The 19,963-nt window shown below is 41.0% G+C and overlaps 1 protein-coding gene across 1 annotated transcript; it reads left to right on the top strand.

Moving 5' to 3' along the window:
* The first annotated feature begins 18 nt into the window (after positions 1-18).
* On the top strand, positions 19-19,768 carry LOC105381971 (CTP synthase). The gene is made up of 11 exons (XM_038107550.2): positions 19-344; positions 443-613; positions 940-1,157; positions 5,682-5,846; positions 13,783-13,904; positions 14,556-14,810; positions 16,675-16,967; positions 17,422-17,526; positions 18,420-18,543; positions 19,024-19,112; positions 19,192-19,768. Exons 1-11 carry the CDS (start codon positions 170-172, stop codon positions 19,296-19,298), a joined length of 1,824 nt encoding a protein of 607 aa, XP_037963478.2. The 5' UTR covers positions 19-169; the 3' UTR covers positions 19,299-19,768.
* The last annotated feature ends 195 nt before the right edge of the window (positions 19,769-19,963 follow it).

The raw sequence follows: 19,963 nt of genomic DNA, 5'->3' as shown, positions 1-19,963 counted from the left end.
TAATATACATTACATCTTATACCATCACTAAACGTCAAAATAGTGTGGTGTGGTTGATTTGCACGTTTTTACGTTGTGCACAGTAGTTTTACATTTATTTTTGCGAAAATTGAATTAAAAATCTAACTGCGTAGTACTAACTTCAAGTAAATTTATAAATTGTACCAACATGCCTGATATGAAGTATATCTTGGTCACCGGTGGTGTTATAAGTGGTGTTGGCAAGGGTGTTATAGCCAGTTCATTTGGTACGATTTTAAAAAGCTGTGGCATCGATGTTACATCCATAAAAATTGACCCGTACATCAATATAGATGCGGGAACTTTCTCTCCTTACGAGCACGGTGAGTGGGCTTCGCATCCTTTGTTTTTCATACTGTAATGGCATGTATTGATCACGCGGTAGTTTGGTTAGGAACACGATCTATTTTTGGTTTCGTAGGTGAAGTGTACGTTCTTGATGACGGCGGCGAGGTGGACCTCGACCTTGGCAACTACGAGCGCTTCCTGGACATCACGCTGCACCGCGACAACAACATCACCACCGGCAAAATCTACCAGCAGGTGATAGAGCGAGAGCGCCGTGGCGACTATCTGGGGAAAACTGTGCAAGGTATGCTCTTACAACTGTTGAATAAAAACCAATTTTAATTATCATGCTTTTCGACCTACCATATGAGACCTCATTATTTTGAACTTTAGTACTTTGAGTTACCAGCTAAAATCAATGAAAATTTTAAAGTAGCCAAGCATGGGTAAGGCTTAACTGATAAGGCACTATGGATATAATTAAAGCATGTAGTAGACAGTTTTTTATAATAATCCAGACCAGTTTACTAGTTCAGGTTAGTGGGTCATGTTGACTCTCATTTAGTTTCTCACAATATCCTTTCACTATTTTCACTTACCATTTCACTATAAACTGGTATTCATCCACAGTGGTTCCACACATCACTGACGCAATCCAAGAATGGGTGCAGCGAGTTTCACACATCCCTGTCACATCAGACAATGCTCCTCCAAGAGTGTGTATTGTGGAGCTTGGAGGCACCATTGGAGACATAGAGGGGATGCCCTTTGTGGAGGCATTCAGACAGTTCCAGTTTCGTGTGAAGAGGGAGAACTTCTGCTGTGCTCATGTATCACTCGTGCCACAAGTAGGTTTTGCACATTATATTATTAAAAAATATATTAAAACCTGAAACTTTTTAGGTGACATGAAGTTTCTAATTTTTACAGTACTGTGTATTGTATTTATCTTAACACATTTCACACAGCTTTTTTAACTAAACACTTTGTTATTGATTCAAAATATTCTTCCCTGCTAATTAAAAACTAAAGCTATGTAAGTTAACAGCAGTAAGAATTTGAAGCAAATGTCCAAAACCAACAGCTACTGGTTGGTAACTTGTCTGTACTGAATTCATGTGGGAATCCCCTTGGTACTGATTCATTCAGTTAATGTTCACAACATAGTGTCAACTATCTCAAAACAATTGGTTCTTGTCTGGTAATATACCAGGGCCTCAAATCTGCTATAAGGCATGGCGGCTCAATACTGTGTTGTCGTCTGAATGGTATTCCGACTGTAGGTATGCGTTTTTTATGGTATGGTATTCTATGGTATGCGGTTAAGAACGCATTTTCGTCAACGCCCGCAATACTGAGAAATCTGTAGTTTTCGGGTGCAGTTTACGATTGAATTCGTTGAATTATGTCCACTAGTTTAGGTACCTACAGATAGCCTAAGCCTTTGACTACTGGAAACTGCTTTTTTAATTGGAGAAATCACTGTTTTTTATACAGTAATAGCAAATTTCCTTACCCTCCTCCCGTGAAAACAATGAAAACAGGGTGTGTTTAGGTGCGCAAATCTCAGATATTATAAGATTTTAGTGTTTATAAAAAAATATGTTCTTATAATTGATATACTCTATTTTACGAAACGGGTTTCTATGGGTCCGAAATCCTATACAAAACTAAGAAAATAAATAAACTGTTCTCTTTAAAAAAAACACGATTTTCGTGGTCTTCGTAATTCTTTAGCGGCAAGTAATAGGGTTTATTTTTCAACTGTCTTATCCCGTACTGTTACAATGAATTTTCAAAAAACAAATCAGTCTGCGCCACGGCGCCTTTGTGGGTGGACCTGTGTCGGTTTTTCTCCGCCGCTCAAAGTGAAAACATCGCTGTACAGATACGAATAGTTATTTCCTTGCTCTTGAGACTTGAATCTTCATTGATTACGAAAAATATAAGTACCTACCTATTTCTGTACTTTTTTTACCCGACTCGATATTGTTGTGTATTTTTATTTTACTGACCAGATGATGGTTACGGAGACTGCTACTGGAACTCATAGGCGGGTAGACGTAGATATGTCGTGTTTGGGCTCGTAGTGTTTCTTGTGATGAGTACTTCCCACCGGACTGACTGAACTGACCTGATGATGGATTTCGGAGACTGCTACTGGAACTCATAGGCGGGTAGACATAGATATGTCGTGTTTGGGCTCGTAGTGTTTCTTGTGATGAGTACTTCCCACCGGACTGACTGAACTGACCTGATGATGGACTTCGGAGACTGCTACTGGAACTCATAGGCGGGTAGACGTAGATATGTCGTGTTTGGGCTCGTAGTGTTTCTTGTGATGAGTACTTCCCACCGGACTCACTGAACTGACCTGATGATGGACTCCGGAGACTGCTACTGGAAACTGGAACTCATAGGCGGGTAGAGGTAGATATGTCGTGTTTGGGCTCGTAGTGTTTCTTGTGATGAGTACTTCCCACCGGACTCACTGAACTGACCTGATGATGGACTCCGGAGACTGCTACTGGAACTCATAGGCGGGTAGACGTAGATATGTCGTGTTTGGGCTCGTAGTGTTTCTTGTGATGAGTACTTCCCACCGGACTGACTGAACTGACCTGATGATGGACTTCGGAGACTGCTACTGGAACTCATAGGCGGGTAAACGTAGATATGTCATGTTTGGGCTCGTAGTGTTTCTAATGATGAGTACTTCCCACCAGACTCACTGAACTGACCTGATGATGGACTCCGGAGACTGCTACTGGAACTCATAGGCGGGTAGACGTAGATATGTCGTGTTTGGGCTCGTAGTGTTTCTTGTGATGAGTACTTCCCACCGGACTAACTGAACTGACCTGATGACGGACTTCGGAGACTGCTACTGGAACTCATAGGCGGGTAGACGTAGATATGTCGTGTTTGGGCTCGTAGTGTTTCTTGTGATGAGTACTTCCCACCGGACTGACTGAACTGACCTGATGATGGACTTCAGAGACTGCTACTGGAACTCATAGGCGGGTAAGACCGCACCTGAAACCAGCACCCTGAGACAAAATGAATGAGCCCAATCTCGATGTTCCTACCTATTGCCGTCATTGAGATCCAGTCGCCATGTTCCTGCTCCTCATCAGACCCTCACCAGACCGCACCTGAAACCAGCACCCTGAGACTAAATGATTGAGCCCAATCTCGATGTTCCTACCTATTGCCGTCATTGAGATCCAGTCGCCATGTTCCTGCTCCTCATCAGACCCTCACCAGACCGCACCTGAAACCAGCACCCTGAGACCAAATGAATGAGCCCAATCTCGATGTTCTTAGCTATTGCCATCATTGAGATCCAGTCGCCATGTTCCTGCTCCTCATCAGACCCTCACCAGACCGCACCTGAAACCAGCACCCTGAGACTAAATGAATGAGCCCAATCTCGATGTTCTTAGCTATTGCCATCATTGAGATCCAGTCGCCATGTTCCTGCTCCTCATCAGACCCTCACCAGACCGCACCTGAAACTAGCACCCTGAGACTAAATGAATGAGCCCAATCTCGATGTTCTTAGCTATTGCCATCATTGAGATCCAGTCGCCATGTTCCTGCTCCTCATCAGACCCTCACCAGACCGCACCTGAAACCAGCACCCTGAGACAAAATGAATGAGCCCAATCTCGATGTTCCTACCTATTGCCGTCATTGAGATCCAGTCGCCATGTTCCTGCTCCTCATCAGACCCTCACCAGACCGCACCTGAAACCAGCACCCTGAGACTAAATGAATGAGCCCAATCTCGATGTTCTTAGCTATTGCCATCATTGAGATCCAGTCGCCATGTTCCTGCTCCTCATCAGACCCTCACCAGACCGCACCTGAAACCAGCACCCTGAGACAAAATGAATGAGCCCAATCTCGATGTTCCTACCTATTGCCGTCATTGAGATCCAGTCGCCATGTTCGTGCTCCTCATCAGACCCTCACCAGACCGCACCTGAAACCAGCACCCTGAGACTAAATGAATGAGCCCAATCTCGATGTTCTTAGCTATTGCCATCATTGAGATCCAGTCGCCATGTTCCTGCTCCTCATCAGACCCTCACCAGACCGCACCTGAAACCAGCACCCTGAGACTAAATGAATGAGCCCAATCTCGATGTTCTTAGCTATTGCCATCATTGAGATCCAGTCGCCATGTTCCTGCTCCTCATCAGACCCGCACCAGACCGCACCTGAAACCAGCACCCTGAGACTAAATGAATGAGCCCAATCTCGATGTTCTTAGCTATTGCCATCATTGAGATCCAGTCGCCATGTTCCTGCTCCTCATCAGACCCTCACCAGACCGCACCTGAAACCAGCACCCTGAGACAAAATGAATGAGCCCAATCTCGATGTTCCTACCTATTGCCGTCATTGAGATCCAGTCGCCATGTTCCTGCTCCTCATCAGACCCTCACCAGACCGCACCTGAAACCAGCACCCTGAGACTAAATGAATGAGCCCAATCTCGATGTTCTTAGCTATTGCCATCATTGAGATCCAGTCGCCATGTTCCTGCTCCTCATCAGACCCTCACCAGACCGCACCTGAAACCAGCACCCTGAGACAAAATGAATGAGCCCAATCTCGATGTTCCTACCTATTGCCGTCATTGAGATCCAGTCGCCATGTTCCTGCTCCTCATCAGACCCTCACCAGACCGCACCTGAAACCAGCACCCTGAGACTAAATGAATGAGCCCAATCTCGATGTTCTTAGCTATTGCCATCATTGAGATCCAGTCGCCATGTTCCTGCTCCTCATCAGACCCTCACCAGACCGCACCTGAAACCAGCACCCTGAGACTAAATGAATGAGCCGAAACTCGATGTTCTTAGATATTGCCATCATTGAGATCCAGTCGCCATGTTCCTGCTTCTCATCAGACCCTCGAGAGACAAGAACCTTTTGATTATAGATTGTAGTTTACGAAAATATAACCAAATACTAAAATGATCAAGTTATTTTAGTATACTCATTTCACGATTTGCATAATGCCACTGTGTGTGTGAGAGCCGTGCGTATGTAGTAGTACGACTCAATACCTAAAATCGAAGAGAAGATTTTTGAAAATGCGTCCTTAATGACTCCCAGTAGTGCAATATGAAATACCTAACACTTATTACTGTTTATTAATGTTAGTTCTTTAGAAAAGATGCTATAAATATTACTATAAATGCAGATAATGAATACCTACAGTGCGAAACCCATGCTGCTGACACACAACTGTGCAGCCATTCATTACTGGACTTATGGCCCAGTTTTAAACCTTGGTTAATGATTTATTATTCAACAACTATAGAAATGTACACTAACATAAAAATAAATTGTTTCAGCCAAAAGCCACAGGTGAAGCAAAGACAAAGCCGACACAGTCTTCAGTGAGAGAGCTGAGAGGCCTCGGCTTGTCTCCCGACCTGATCCTGTGCCGCTCGGAGAAGCCCATCAACCACACCGTGAAGGAGAAGATCTCCAACTTCTGCCATGTCGCACCTGATCAAGTGAGTGTTACAGAATCTTATTATTTATTATTTTTATTATTTATTTATTTATTTAGGTATACAAAACGGTACATAGTTCATACATTAGTTGTAAACAAAATCATACAATCTGATCTAACTATGTGTTGCGAAGCGGGACTGTATACGCTTGAATTATACGCTGATTAAATGTTTTACTGCACTTTTATTAATTATTAGATGATTAACAATGCACACACGTAGGTAGGTGGGTAGAGAGAGAGAGAGAGTATTGCCAGACGACAAAATAACAATATTAAAAATATATACTGTGTTGGTGTTGCCAACATGCTGCCGCCTACAATAATTTACTAACACATAGTTAACGAAATACAATTTTTAAAATAAGTACCTATAACTTGCAGTTAGGTTACACTTAAGTTACAATAGAGACATTGACTTATTGGTATGTACGGTCTATACATAAGACACTAAACACATTAAATTATTACACATAAGGAAAACACACATTAAGTACATAGTAAAAATAACAATTATACATCTAAAGGAAGAGCACACACTTTTAATATTGATCGAGTATGGGTTTTCCCATTAGCAGTTTTTACTTCAACGGCCCTAACGTGGCCGTCATGACCAGGGTATGTGTTTACCACTCTAGCCATTGGCCAGAACATGGAGGGAACATTATCCTCCTTTAAAACCACCAATGTACCCATCCCAATATTAGGAGCAACATTTAACCACTTAGGTCTATTTTGTAACACATTGAGATATTGTTTGTGCCACATTTTCCAGAATGATTGCTTTATTTGCGTACATAACTGCCAAAATTTTAACCTGTTTTGTGGAACATCTGTTACATCATTTTCTGGGTACATTGTGAGGGCATTTCCTATCAAAAAATGACCTGGGGTCAGATAACTATAGTCATTTACATCACTTGAAGACATTGGTAGCAAAGGTCTAGAATTAAGTACACATTCTATCTCCACTAACACAGTGTTCAACTGTTCATAGGTTAGTTGGTGACTCTGTACTACTCTTCGCAAATGGTATTTAGTACTTTTTACAGCACCCTCCCAAAGGCCTCCGAACGTCGGTGAACGACTGGGAATAAAATGAAAGTCAATCCCTTTTTCAGCTGTAAATTGCATAACTTTACTTTGGTGGTCTTTGGAAGAGAACAACTTATAAAGTTCAACCAACTGGTTCCTTGCCCCCTTGAAAGTGCTAGCATTGTCAGAGTAGATTTCTTTCGGCAGGCCTCTTCTTGATATTAGTCTACGTAGGCACGCGAGATAGGTATCGGTTGTGAGATCTGAGGCTAGCTCTAGATGTATTGCCTTAGTGGCAAAACAAACAAACACACAAATGTAGCCTTTACCTATGACTGATCGTCTCACGCGCGAGAGCTTTACATTTATAGGTCCTGCGAAATCTACTCCAACTTTCTCGAAGGGACGGCTCAAAGCAGTCACCCTGCCGGCCGGCAAGGAACCCATCAGCTGCTTGGAAGCTGTGGCCTTCTGCCTGAAACATTTTATACATTTATTTGTAATTTTCTTAACATACAATAAGCCGTTAGTAATCCAGTATTTCTGGTTTATATTTGACAATAACAGCCTAGGTCCGGCGTGTAGTAAGCGTTCGTGTTCTGATCTTACCAAACACTCTGTGACGTACGATTCTCTAGGTAATATAGCCTGATGTTTTTGTGCGTGCGGTATACTAGCGTGGTGTAACCTGCCGCCTACACGCAAAATACCTAGGTTGTCTAGAAACGGATGCAAATTTAATAACGAGCCTTTGACGCATTCATTTTTCTTTAAACTTTCAATTTCATCTTTAAAATATAACTCTTGTTCATACTTAATGAGCAACATTAGCGCAGAGTTTAATTCTGTACTCGACAAAAAGTTATGCGAGACCCTACTGCCTTTTAAATTATTAATAAATCTTAACACATAGGCTAAGACACGTACCATTTTTTGGATGCTAGAATATTTGTGTATACCTTGCAATATGTCGGTCACTGGACGAGCCGCAGACCCTACGTTGGAGGAGATCGCTGCGCTGGCTCTGCTCTCAGGTAATTCTGCAGGTAACTGTATATTTTCATCAAACTTGTACTTACTGTCATGCATAAATCGAGGCCCTTGCCACCACATATCGCAGCCACTAAGCTCGTGTGGACTGACGCCCCTGCTTATATAATCGGCGGGGTTCTCCTTGGTGTTGACATACAGCCATTGACAGTCAGCAGTATTGTTAGTTATAGCTTTCACTCTGTTCGCCACATAAGCCGTCAACTTCATCACTTCAGTCCGTAACCAAGCCAACACGATTTGGGAATCAGTAAACAAGTAAATTCTACTTATCTTTAGTTTCAATTTAAGCGTGTTTGTAACCTTAGCAATCAACACAGACAAGAGTAGCGCAGCGTTTAATTATAAGCGTGGCACGGTTAGGTTTTTATTCTGGAGAGGGTTTATGCGGGATTTCGAGCAGAGCAAATGCATATGTACTTTACCTTCATTGTCGGTGACGCGCAGATACACACAGCAGCCGTATGCAGTCGAACTGGATGCATCAGAGAAGCCTATGAGTTCAACTGTATCTGAATCAGAGAACTGTACATTTCTATTTATATAAATCGGATCCATTTTAGCAAGACTAGATAAGAATTCTGTCCACTCTGATTTAATGTTATCGTCAGGCGTGGAATCCCAGTCTGATTTGCTGGACCATAATTTCTGCATTATAGACTTAGCCTGTACAACTATAGGTCCTACAAAACCCATCGGGTCATAGAATTTTCCTATGTACGCCAATATTTCGCGTTTCGTAATATTATCTGCATCGCATGATTCTGGACTTACTATCTTAAACTTGTCCTGATGCACAATCAACTGTAAACCTAAGGTTTTTATACTACAGTTGTCATTTTGAAATTCTAACTCGTCAAAATGCCGTTCAGTTGAGGGAATATCTTCTAATATTCTACTGTCATTTGCTGACCATTTATGTAACTTGAAACTGCCTTTTTTCAGTAACTGCTGAAGCTGTGATTTTGCTTCTACTATCAAGTCTAAATCACTATTTGAGAACAGTACATCATCTACATACGTGCAGTTGTTTAAAATGAACGAAGCCAAGGGCAGTTCGCGCTCATTATGCATAGCAAGTTCTTTCAAACACCGCGTAGCTAGATAACTAGAGCTCTTCAGCCCGTAGCTTACTCGATCCAGCCTAATGCACTTGATGGTCTCGTCGGGGCTGTCTCTCCATAGAATGTTCTGTAAGGAAGTATGCTCAGGTATTACGCGGATGTTGCGGAACATTTGTTTTATGTCCGTAGTGAACGTATAGTTACCGAAACGGAACAAGAGCAGTATGTCGAAAAGATCTCTCTGTACGGTCGGTCCGTTTAGCAGTAAATCGTTAAGCGATACCTTCTTGTTTGTTTTCATTGAGGCGTCGAAAACAGTACGCAACTTAGTGGTCTTACTGTCAGGCTTGAGTACCGCATGATGCGGCAGAAAGTACACTGCGTCCTTACTAAGCTGGTAGCTCTCAATGTCTACGAAGTGCCCGTGATTTAAGTTTACGTAATCGTGTATAAACTTTTGATACTCTATGAAAAGGTTGGGATCTTTGTGCAATTTCTTTTCGAGGTTTAAAAACCTTTTTAACGCGAAATGAAATGAATCTCCAAGTGCATCGTTTACATCTTCTAATGGCAGTTTCAAGGGCAAAGCAACCTCAAAACAATCATCCTTCAACTGAACAGTCTTTTGAAATACATACTCGCAGAGCTCTTGCTCTGAAGACTTTTCATTATAAATTTCTGGAACGGACTCACTCTTCCAAAAATTCGTTAAATTTTCATTAATATCTGACTCACATGTGCATTTAAAAACTGCTACCTTATTGCAGACTTGTGTAGGCAGGCTTCCCCCGATTACATAGCCGAACTGCGTGTTGATGAGCTGTGGATGCCGGGCACTTGGCGCCGAGGGCTGCGCCCCGCTAGGCGGCGCTGCAGACTCGTAGATCGTCGACTCCGGTGGCAGCATAGCCTGGAAAAAACAGTCCGCTCCCATGAGTAAATCGATTTGACTGGGGATGTTAAAGTCTTTATCTGCCAGCCTCACATATGGTGGTATCACAAAGTCTGAGATATCAAATTTTCTCTGTGGCAGCTCACATGTGATCCTTTCGACTACATGGCAAGTAGTCGATAATTTAAATGGATTGACTAACGAGTGTATATCGACTGGCACACAGCGCTTCACGCTGGCCTGAGTGTTGACAATCCCTACTATATTAATATTACTCTGCAGGGGCTTTAAATCTAGCAGCTGAACGGCTCTTTCAGAAATGAAAGAGAGCTGCGACCCACTATCTAGTAGGGCTTTGAAGTTCATCTCTGTGCCATCTCGAGCGAGAAGCTTTACTTGTGCTGTGGGCAAAAGTACACTATTAGTGGTCATTTTTTTATTTGCCGCCAATGAGGCGGGTGACGCAGCGGCCTGCAGTCCCTCTACTTTATCATTATCGCAGTGTAGCAGAGTGTGATGTTTCTGTTTGCACTCTGCACATCTAAAGTGGAACCTGCATTTTCCTGAATGCGTACCTAAACATACATTGCATATTCCCTTTTCCTCTGCAAACTGTACCCTTTTAGTGGCAGGCATTAACTGGAAGCTCTTACATAGATATAACTTATGGTTTGACTTACATAGTAAGCATGATGCCTCCTGCGCTGCAGTGTACGCTACCGGTTTGCCCGTGGATGCTGGACGCTGCTCCTTGTGCTGCTGCTGACTGGTGTGTCGTGGTGGTTGTGACTGGCCACAGGCCGGCCCCACATTCTCCAATGCCAGTGCTTGCTTGTCAATAAACTTGAGCAGGTCCTCCACCGTAGGGTCCATGGTGGTGTCTCTCTCCATTTGGTAGGCTCTCGATGTTAGGAGATCTAATTTGCGGCAAAGTATACACAAAATTATAGCATCCCAAAACCTAACGTTAGGATCTAGATTTGTTAAAGCTGCAATCTCTTGCCTGACACTTGAACTAAACTCCCTGAGACCTGTCGCTGTCGACTTTATCAGAGGCCTCAGATCCAACAGTGTGCTAATGTGCTCATTAATTATCCTAAATCTATTGTTATATCTATCATCTAACAATTCTAGTGCTTTTTTATAACTTTCGTGCGTCAAAGGTAAGTTTTTGATTAGTTGCAGGGGCTCATCCCTGAGATATGCACGCAAATAATACAATTTTTGTACATAGTCTATTGACTCATTGTCATTTATCACTGAACAAGTTGATGAATGGTATATACTCAGTAAACTTACCACTAAATATAGGTACATTGATAGGTGGTAGTTTTAATTTGGAAATTGGAGCAGATGGAGCTGAAGGCTTTGGTTCCTGGCTATTGCGTTTGTTACATTCTGCATCAAGTGTGGCTAAGATGTGGAAAAACCTCTCCTCCACCACAGAAACTTCCTCATCGTCCTTCTCGTCAAGTTGTAAAATATCGACATTGCACTTTTCATAGCTCGAAAACGATTCCAAAGCACGGTTCTTTTTGACGAGCAGAGCTTCGGTTGTGGAGTTTGCCACATCTTCGTCACTGCTAACAAAGTTATAAAGCCTAGTTATGTTACCTTTTGTGTAACGCCTTCTTGACACAAGCTCTTGTAACTTCTCCATTTTTACTTATTTACAAACAACAGAACACAGTTAAATCGTTGGTTATAACACAAATACTTAGGTTCTGAACAAATTTACACAATATAAGTTACTTTTTCAATGATTTAAATCGCAAAAACTAATAAATTAACTTCGACGCAAAGTTGTTGAATCCAACGAGAAAATTTTTGACAAGTGAAAAAAGTAAACCGTCAGAATGGCCGCCGATGTTCGCCGCTTGGCCGCCACGCGTAGTTCCAAGGCTCGCCGCTGGCGCTAGTTGTCGAACTTGCTGTCCCTAGCGCTCAGAATATTCACCCTGCTTGCTTGACGTGTCGCGTTCACAGACTATGAACCTCGTAACTTGGCCGACACCACTAGCCGACACGAAATAGCGCGTTCGCGCCGATTCACCGTCGTAATGGCGGGAACCTGATGATGAGCGCGAAGTCGTCGCGTCGTCAAATCTGCCAGATTTGATGTCTTTGTATGATTGTAACGGCACTAACGCACTGCACTGTCTAGTTTTTTATGCACTGGCTTGCTGGACCGACACGAAATCGCGCACTCGCCGAACCGAAGACCCGTAGAAATAGTGGCGGGAACGAGTTGGTGAGCGCGTCGCGCCGTATTTGTTCTGCCAACAGCTCGTGATTTGTGTATCCCCCGCTGGATCCTTTAAAGCCGAAGGACCATGTTGCGAAGCGGGACTGTATACGCTTGAATTATACGCTGATTAAATGTTTTACTGCACTTTTATTAATTATTAGATGATTAACAATGCACACACGTAGGTAGGTGGGTAGAGAGAGAGAGAGAGTATTGCCAGACGACAAAATAACAATATTAAAAATATATACTGTGTTGGTGTTGCCAACACTATGTTCCAAAGCATGTACACACAGGTGCATTAACAAATTGTGCTTAACGTTAACTTTTAAATATTATATATAGACTTTATAAGTAGTTATGAAAGATTTCTGGTTAAGTCTGCCTTAAATTTGTGAATTCTTGGGTTGAATATTGTTTAATGGGGTGCACGGAATGAGCCTCCTTGAGACCTATTGTATTGTATTTGTATTTTATTTATTACACATAAAAATTAACTTAAATCTTAAGTTACATTCAGGCACCAATTAACCCAAAGAGGGTTTGTCTAGGAGCCTTTGTTGCAATTTACTTTTATGCTAACTAACCTTTACGTACATACATTTTACCTATAACCTGTTTCTTACATTTTGTTTGCAATAGTTGTATACATTTGTACATAAGTTTATGTCTCAAGGAGGCTCACTTCGTGGACGAATTCAAAGAATTAATTGATACATATCCATATCATAATATATGCAATGTGGTCGCTATTCAAATCCAGGTGGTAAACTGAAACTGGCAGCTCCTGTTCTCCTATAGCATTTTTGTTTGGAACAGGAGTGGTAACTTAATTAAATGGTTTCAGGTAACTTGATTGTCATTATAACATGATAAGTACCTACATACAAATGAATTTGTCTGAATGAAAAAAAGTCTTGTTACTCGTAGTTAAATATTTAAACATAGAGATACAATGCATGTCAACATTGTGTTTTCATGTAACATGGAATTATTTAGCTGACTCTCATTATCATCCACATGAAATACCTAATCGTCGTCACTGCTGAACGGCTATGCATAGGTCATAGGAAGGAATAACTGTTTCAAATTTTATTATTTATGTTTTTTGTCAGATTTTTTCATTTCTATGTTTATTTAAGTAGGCATATATATGCTGATAATGGTTATGCTATTAACCCAGTGATCTAAATAAATTATTTATATTTTAATTATCAATTTACCTACAAGATAATTATCTCACCCGAAATGTAAATATTTGGGACAAACAAACGTAATTATACAGATAAGTAGCAGATTAGAAATAAGGAATTAAGTTCAATTACCTATACCACGTGCTTTTACGGTGATGGAAAACATAGTGAGTAAATCTGCACATCTAGATTTATTTTCACTTAAGTGCTAATGTACAGCGAATCACGATATGGCTACCGTTTTGGGGATTACAGTCGTGAGCATAATAATAAATATGTATGTAATAGGTAGCATGCATGTAAACAGATTAAGATAACTCCCTAAAAGTAATATATATACAGTTGTTTGATGGAAAATATGAATAGTCTTCTAGAATCTAGATAATGTAAATATTAAAAAAAAAAATTGGCTTGGAAGCACGTGATATTTTACTAACACCTATCTAACTCCTCAGGTGATCTGCATCCACGACCTGAGCTCAGTCTACCACGTGCCGCTGCTGATGGAGTCGCAGGGGGTGGTGCAGTACCTCAACGAGAGGCTCCAGTTGAACGTATCGCTGCCTCGACCCAGCAGGTACCGAGGAGGGACTTTTATCAGTGATGTTCCCGTTGTTAAGTCTTTTCTATTCTGAGAGCGGGTAAAGTTCCTGTACATGGCTCTCTCGAGTGGAACCTTTCTACATATCCACTTAATTTCAGCTCAGCCAGCCTAGCTCCTGAGTAAACTGGAACAGCAAGCGTGGGTGTTGCAATAGCTGAGATAGGCGCTAAGTTGCTAAGTCTATGTACCCATAATGGCCAAATAATGAGCCACTCCATAAATCAAAACATAAGAAATCCCACTCCATATATTTTCAACTCTAGTCTGGCAACGGTCTAACAAGTTAATTCATCAATATGGAGTTGGTCATATCTGCCGAAGAACCGATAACCGTTGGGGTAGACGAGTTCTCGAGTGGAGACCACGAACAGGCAAACGCAGCGTGGGACGCCCTCCTGCCCGCTGGACTGACGACCTTAGGCGGGTGGCGGGTAGTGGTTGGATGAGGAAGGCCGAGGACCGAGTGTTGTGGCGCTCCTTGGGAGAGGCCTATGTCCAGCAGTGGATGATTATTGGCTGATGATGATGTAGTTGTGTTGTGGACATAATCTGCCATTAAACCCTAACCAATTCCCTATTCTAGATTTATACCTTCCATTACCTGACCACTCTACTCTGTTCCAGGTTCATGCAAAAATGGCGCAACCTGGCGAAACGCGTGGAAAACCTCCGCAAAGAAGTGAACATCGCTCTCGTAGGAAAATACACAAAACTAGAAGACAGCTACGCGAGTGTGACCAAGGCTTTACAACACGCCTGCATAGCTGCTTGTTGTAAACTGAACCTTACATACATAGAGGCTGTTAATTTGGAGAGACAGATGAAGATTGATGACCCAGTCAACTACCATAAGGCGTGGCAGGATCTCTGTAAAAGCGAGTAAGTGGATGTGAACTTTAACGTAGAACAACAGATTTACAGAATAACAATATGCATATTTTTATTTATTACACAATGATAGATACAATTTTGTAGGATCATAAGATCATATAAATGGTAAATTCTAAAATACTCCTTAATTCAAAATTCTACCATCATTGGAGTGCACAATAGGGAATATGCAAGAGGTTCAAATAAAGGTCAAATATTATTTATATTAAACTTTGTTATTTTATAACTACGCCTCCATCAATATTTTTGATTATAATTTATTTTTGAGCAAGTAAATGAAGTTGAAAAGTACAAATAAACTTCGGTAAACTCTAACTTCAGAGAAACGTCACCCATTTTCTTAGGGCGGATGTGACGTCAAAATTCTTTATATATCAATCTCAGAATAATAACTTCTTTGCGTTTACGGCGGAAGTTAAATAAATGTCAAGTGTAAACAAAGAAATGTTAATGTCACCGAGTGTTTGTGATGCTCGTTGTGATCAGATACGATGGATCACATAAAAATTCTTCCAATAGATCCTAGCCTCCTATAACCTCTCCACTTCTTTGTTTGATATGCTTGTTTGTTTGCAAAGTTTAGGACTTTTTATATTTTTTGTTGGTAGTGTATGGGCTGCCACTAGTTGTTATTTTGTAATGAGGCGTAAACAGCCATTCGCTAGTCAACGAGCCACTCAAATATGCTCCATATTGCAACACAATAAAATTTAATTTGTATTGTAAGTATTATGACATGAACATGACACAAGTTGCTCTTTCTACTTTTAGGTTATAATGGCAGTCGTTAGTATATTTCAAAAGTTGTTATTTTTTCTAAATTAAGTTATGGAAGAATTCTCGTAATCAGAAGAACTGGACACATTAAATTTATTACGCAGTATGAACGATTAAACTGTGGCCAACTGCGGAAAAGTTTTTATTATAAATAAAAGATAATATGTATGTTATACGTTATTATTTTTGTAGAATGAAATTCGGGGACAATCATGTAGCATGTGAAAGAAAACATCGTGAGGAAACCTCAATATTTAGATTAAGCACATTTAGATATGTGAACCTACCAATCCGCAGTGGACCAGCGTGGTGGGAAATGGTCCAAGCTTAGGAAGGGGGTTTAGACCTTTGAGATATGCACAATGGTTCCATTCAAGAGAGCCAGGTGCAGGTTCTTACACCCCCACAGATAATAGAATAGAATGACCCACTAATCCTAGCCTCTCTTACTGAGAACCAAAGTTACAGTAAGTACTTAAATACAATACAAATATTACTTTATATTCATATTGCCATAATAGCGTAATATTGTGTACAAAGGTCCTCTGGTTTGCGCGCTCCCATTTCCAAAGAGCTACTAGTAGCTACTTACGAGCTCCCATTACAAAACAGCCACTGGTCACACTTTATTACCATTACAAAACAGCCACTGATCACACTTTATACACTTCCTTTTTCGTTTGTTACCATGACAACATTGGTTTGTTGAAAATACAAAAGTACTCTATGATTACTTGATTAGGTAAAAAATCTATGCCGACATGCCGACTGACGGGTCTTATTATTCTGAGCCGTGAAATTAAAAGATTATGACGTCACACCAGCCCGCCATCCTCACGGGAATTTCAAAGTACTCGTGATGGTTGTAATTTTTTAACTTTCTTTAAAATACCTTAAATTACTTATTTTGGCGTTGATTTTTTTTTAACTATAATAAAGTGATGTAAAACTATCCAATAAAAGTATAAAAAAAAATTATGCATATTCCCTATTGTACTTTCGCTTCAGCCAACAATCATTCACTACTCTTTTTGGCTATCTAAGCAGGCTATAATAACAAGCTTCTTTCTTTCAGCGGAGTAATAGTCCCAGGCGGGTTCGGTCAAAGAGGCATGGAGGGAAAGATCCTGGCCTGCCAATGGTGCAGAGAAACACAGAAACCAATGCTGGGCATATGTCTGGGCTTACAAGCCGCTGTTGTCGAATTCGCAAGGAATGTTCTAGATTTAAAGGGAGCCCATACTACAGAGGTTGACCCTAACTGTGATGATAAATTGGTGATAGACATGCCGGAACATCATCCGGGTAAACTGGGGGGCACGATGCGTCTCGGCAAGAGGAAGACGCTAATGGAAGCTAGTATTATAAGTGAGTATGTTTGTTGCAGTTGTAAGATTTCATGTGAGGACAAGTGTTTGTTAACTGTGTTTTGTGCAAGTGCCTTGGCGTTGGCGAAGTGTAAATGTAATCAAATTAATAAAGTCGATAGATGTATTGAGAATCTGAGGCTTTAATACTGTACTTGTTCTATGATACCTACACTTACCACCAAAATCCCCGAAAAAACGCATAACTCCCCGTCCGCATTTTTCGAGCCTTTTATTTAATTACAATTATTTTTATCTGCATTACAAATAGTATTTTTTAAAAGCTCAGTCCGGTGTCATGTATGTATAAATCTTACAAAAAGTCCAGATAAACTAAGTATGAAAGTAACTACCAGTCATCGGTAGATAGATTTATTGAATCTGGCAGTAAGACTGGATACCCATGAACCCAAGAGCTTAAACTAACTAATCCCCCCCCCCTATCCTAATTCCAGCGCAACTGTACAAGAAGGACGTGATCGAGGAGCGGCACCGGCACCGCTACGAGGTCAACCCCGACTACGTGCAGCGGCTCGAGGCCGCCGGACTGCGCTTCGTCGGTAATGGCTGTTCATTTGTTTTTATTTAGATAAAACCTCCATATTGTGGTAAAATATCCATAGGATACATTATTAAATCTTAAAATAATAATTACAAACATGCTTTACAAACTTCGTCAAAAACTATTATACTTACCCCCAAATCATAAACGTCGAAATAGTATATCCCAAAGTAATGCGTAACGTGTTCACAACGTGTGCCCCGGAACGATATCCTAGTAGACCATAGCTGTGGTTGTAGCAATGACTTAAAACCTGCTACCGTTGGGGACTTATACTAAACCATTGAGTATCGAAGATAGCATTCAAAGTATATATTTTATTTTTCCATCACATTATAGTTATAGACGACCGAATGGCGTAGTGGTTAGTGACCCTGACTACTCAGCCGATGGTCCCGGGTTCGATTCCCGGCTGGGGCAGATATTTGTTTAAACACAGATATTTGTTCTCGGGTCTTGGATGTGCCCGTAAAATGGCAATAGGCCCGCCCACTATTACATTGGGACTAACATAACACTCTGGCGAAAAGTGGGTGCAGCAATGCACCTCTGCCTACCCCGCAAGGGAGTACATTAGTACAAGGCGTGAGTGCGTGTTTTTTTTGTGTTTTTTTTATTATAGTTATTGAAAACATTGAAAATTACACCTAACTAGCTTAACTACACTTAGCATGCTGTCAACACACCATTAGGGTGCATTACTAGTTTTAAGCTTGAACTTATATATTTTTATTGCATGTTGTGTAATGTACCTGTTGTGTGATGCCAATAAATAAATAAATAAATAACTCCGAGTTGTTCTCTGTGCTAAACCTTCTCGTTACAGAAGTACTTACATATATTCCTTATACTAAACACCCACTCCTAACCAACACAACATCAAACCCCCAGGTAAAGACGAGACGGGCACCCGCATGGAAGTGGCGACTGTCGAGTCGCACCCGTACTACGTGGCCGTGCAGTTCCACCCCGAGTACCTGTCGCGCCCGCTGTCGCCCAGCCCGCCGTTCTTGGGGTGAGGTCAATTTTTTTTTAATCTGTAGTTTTTGGTAACGCTGCCGCTGGCAAAATAACCTTATCTGTAATTTTAATGCTGCTACTCTACTTGTCTATTCGTATTTGTTAAAACTTTGTGTGGTCAGTATGTTCGCTATAAACTTATTGCCATTTTTGCCTGCAAGTTACCTATTTGGCAATGGATGTTTTGGCAAATACGAATAGCCAAGTGAGGTAGCAGCATAATATTAAACCGATCCCGATCCAATGGAGCCAGCTCCCTTTCCTTGACGTAATGGATAGTGGAGGCGCGTGTTTTAATTTTAGCACTGGTAATACTTTTTTAATGGTAATACTTATTTTACCATAAAGATGATCAGTTATACTCATGATAAACCGTCAAATTTCATCTTTGTACATCTATCTATCATGGCGAGCTATTTTCCGCATTTAGTTCGTCTTTGTTCATGTTTTAAAATCTTTTAATTCTGCATTTCAGATTAATATTAGCTTCTCTGGGTAAACTGAAGAGCTACCTGTCCAAAGGCTGCAGACTCAGCCCCAGAAACCAATCCGATGTCAGCTCAGGTAAGAACTGAGCTCCTTACCTACTCCTAAATTTTTTCTATTACTAATCATTAATCAACTAACAAATCTCTATTTTCAGATGAAGAAGATCTATCAGTATCGGAACTGAGTCTCGCGGACGACAAAACTGTCATAGAGAACGGCCACGCGAAGAAACAAGTAAACGGGACCGCAACCACACAGTAACAGCCATTGTTATAGAATTAAGTATACTTACTCAAATCTAAGTGTTCCCTAGGTTTTTTGTTTGATCCTCAAAAAAGTACATGGACATGTAAAACGCGCGGTACAGCCAGCTTCATAAGTGGTTATACACTTTTAAAGACACCCTGTCAAACTAACAAACTGACTATTCATCCAATCAAACATTGACGGTTTGTTAGTTTGACAAGGTATAACTTCTTATGAAGCTGTAGGTATGTCCTCTCCAGTGTAAGAGTACAGTGTTTCCCTTTATTATCTCATTAGATTAATGTTTTGACTCCTTTGTTCTGTAAGGAAGCTTCTATATTAAGATTCTCGAATATTAATGTACACTTGCGTACATTAGTAATTTGCCATCCATCACAATTTATTGTTTTAGTGAGTTTTTAATTTCCAATAACTGTGAACAGGTCTGTGTTGTTTTTGTATTCTTATTTTTTATTGCATCATGAAATTGTCTTGGGCGGATGTCTCTGAGCTGGCCCAAGATCGTAAAGAATGGCGGCGCTTCACTTCGGCCCTTTGCTCCCCAGCGGAGATTGGGAATAAGTAAGTAAGTAAGCATGAAATTGTATGACGATATCCTTTTAAAAATCAATTATTATTTCATTATGAAATTAAAAAGAAACAGTTTTTCTGTAACATGG

The sequence above is a fragment of the Plutella xylostella genome, chromosome 9, assembly GCF_932276165.1.
Source record: "Plutella xylostella chromosome 9, ilPluXylo3.1, whole genome shotgun sequence".
Classification (NCBI taxonomy): domain Eukaryota; kingdom Metazoa; phylum Arthropoda; class Insecta; order Lepidoptera; family Plutellidae; genus Plutella; species Plutella xylostella.
The sequence above is the reverse complement of the archived record's forward strand: the minus strand, read 5'-3'. Positions and strand labels throughout refer to the sequence as shown.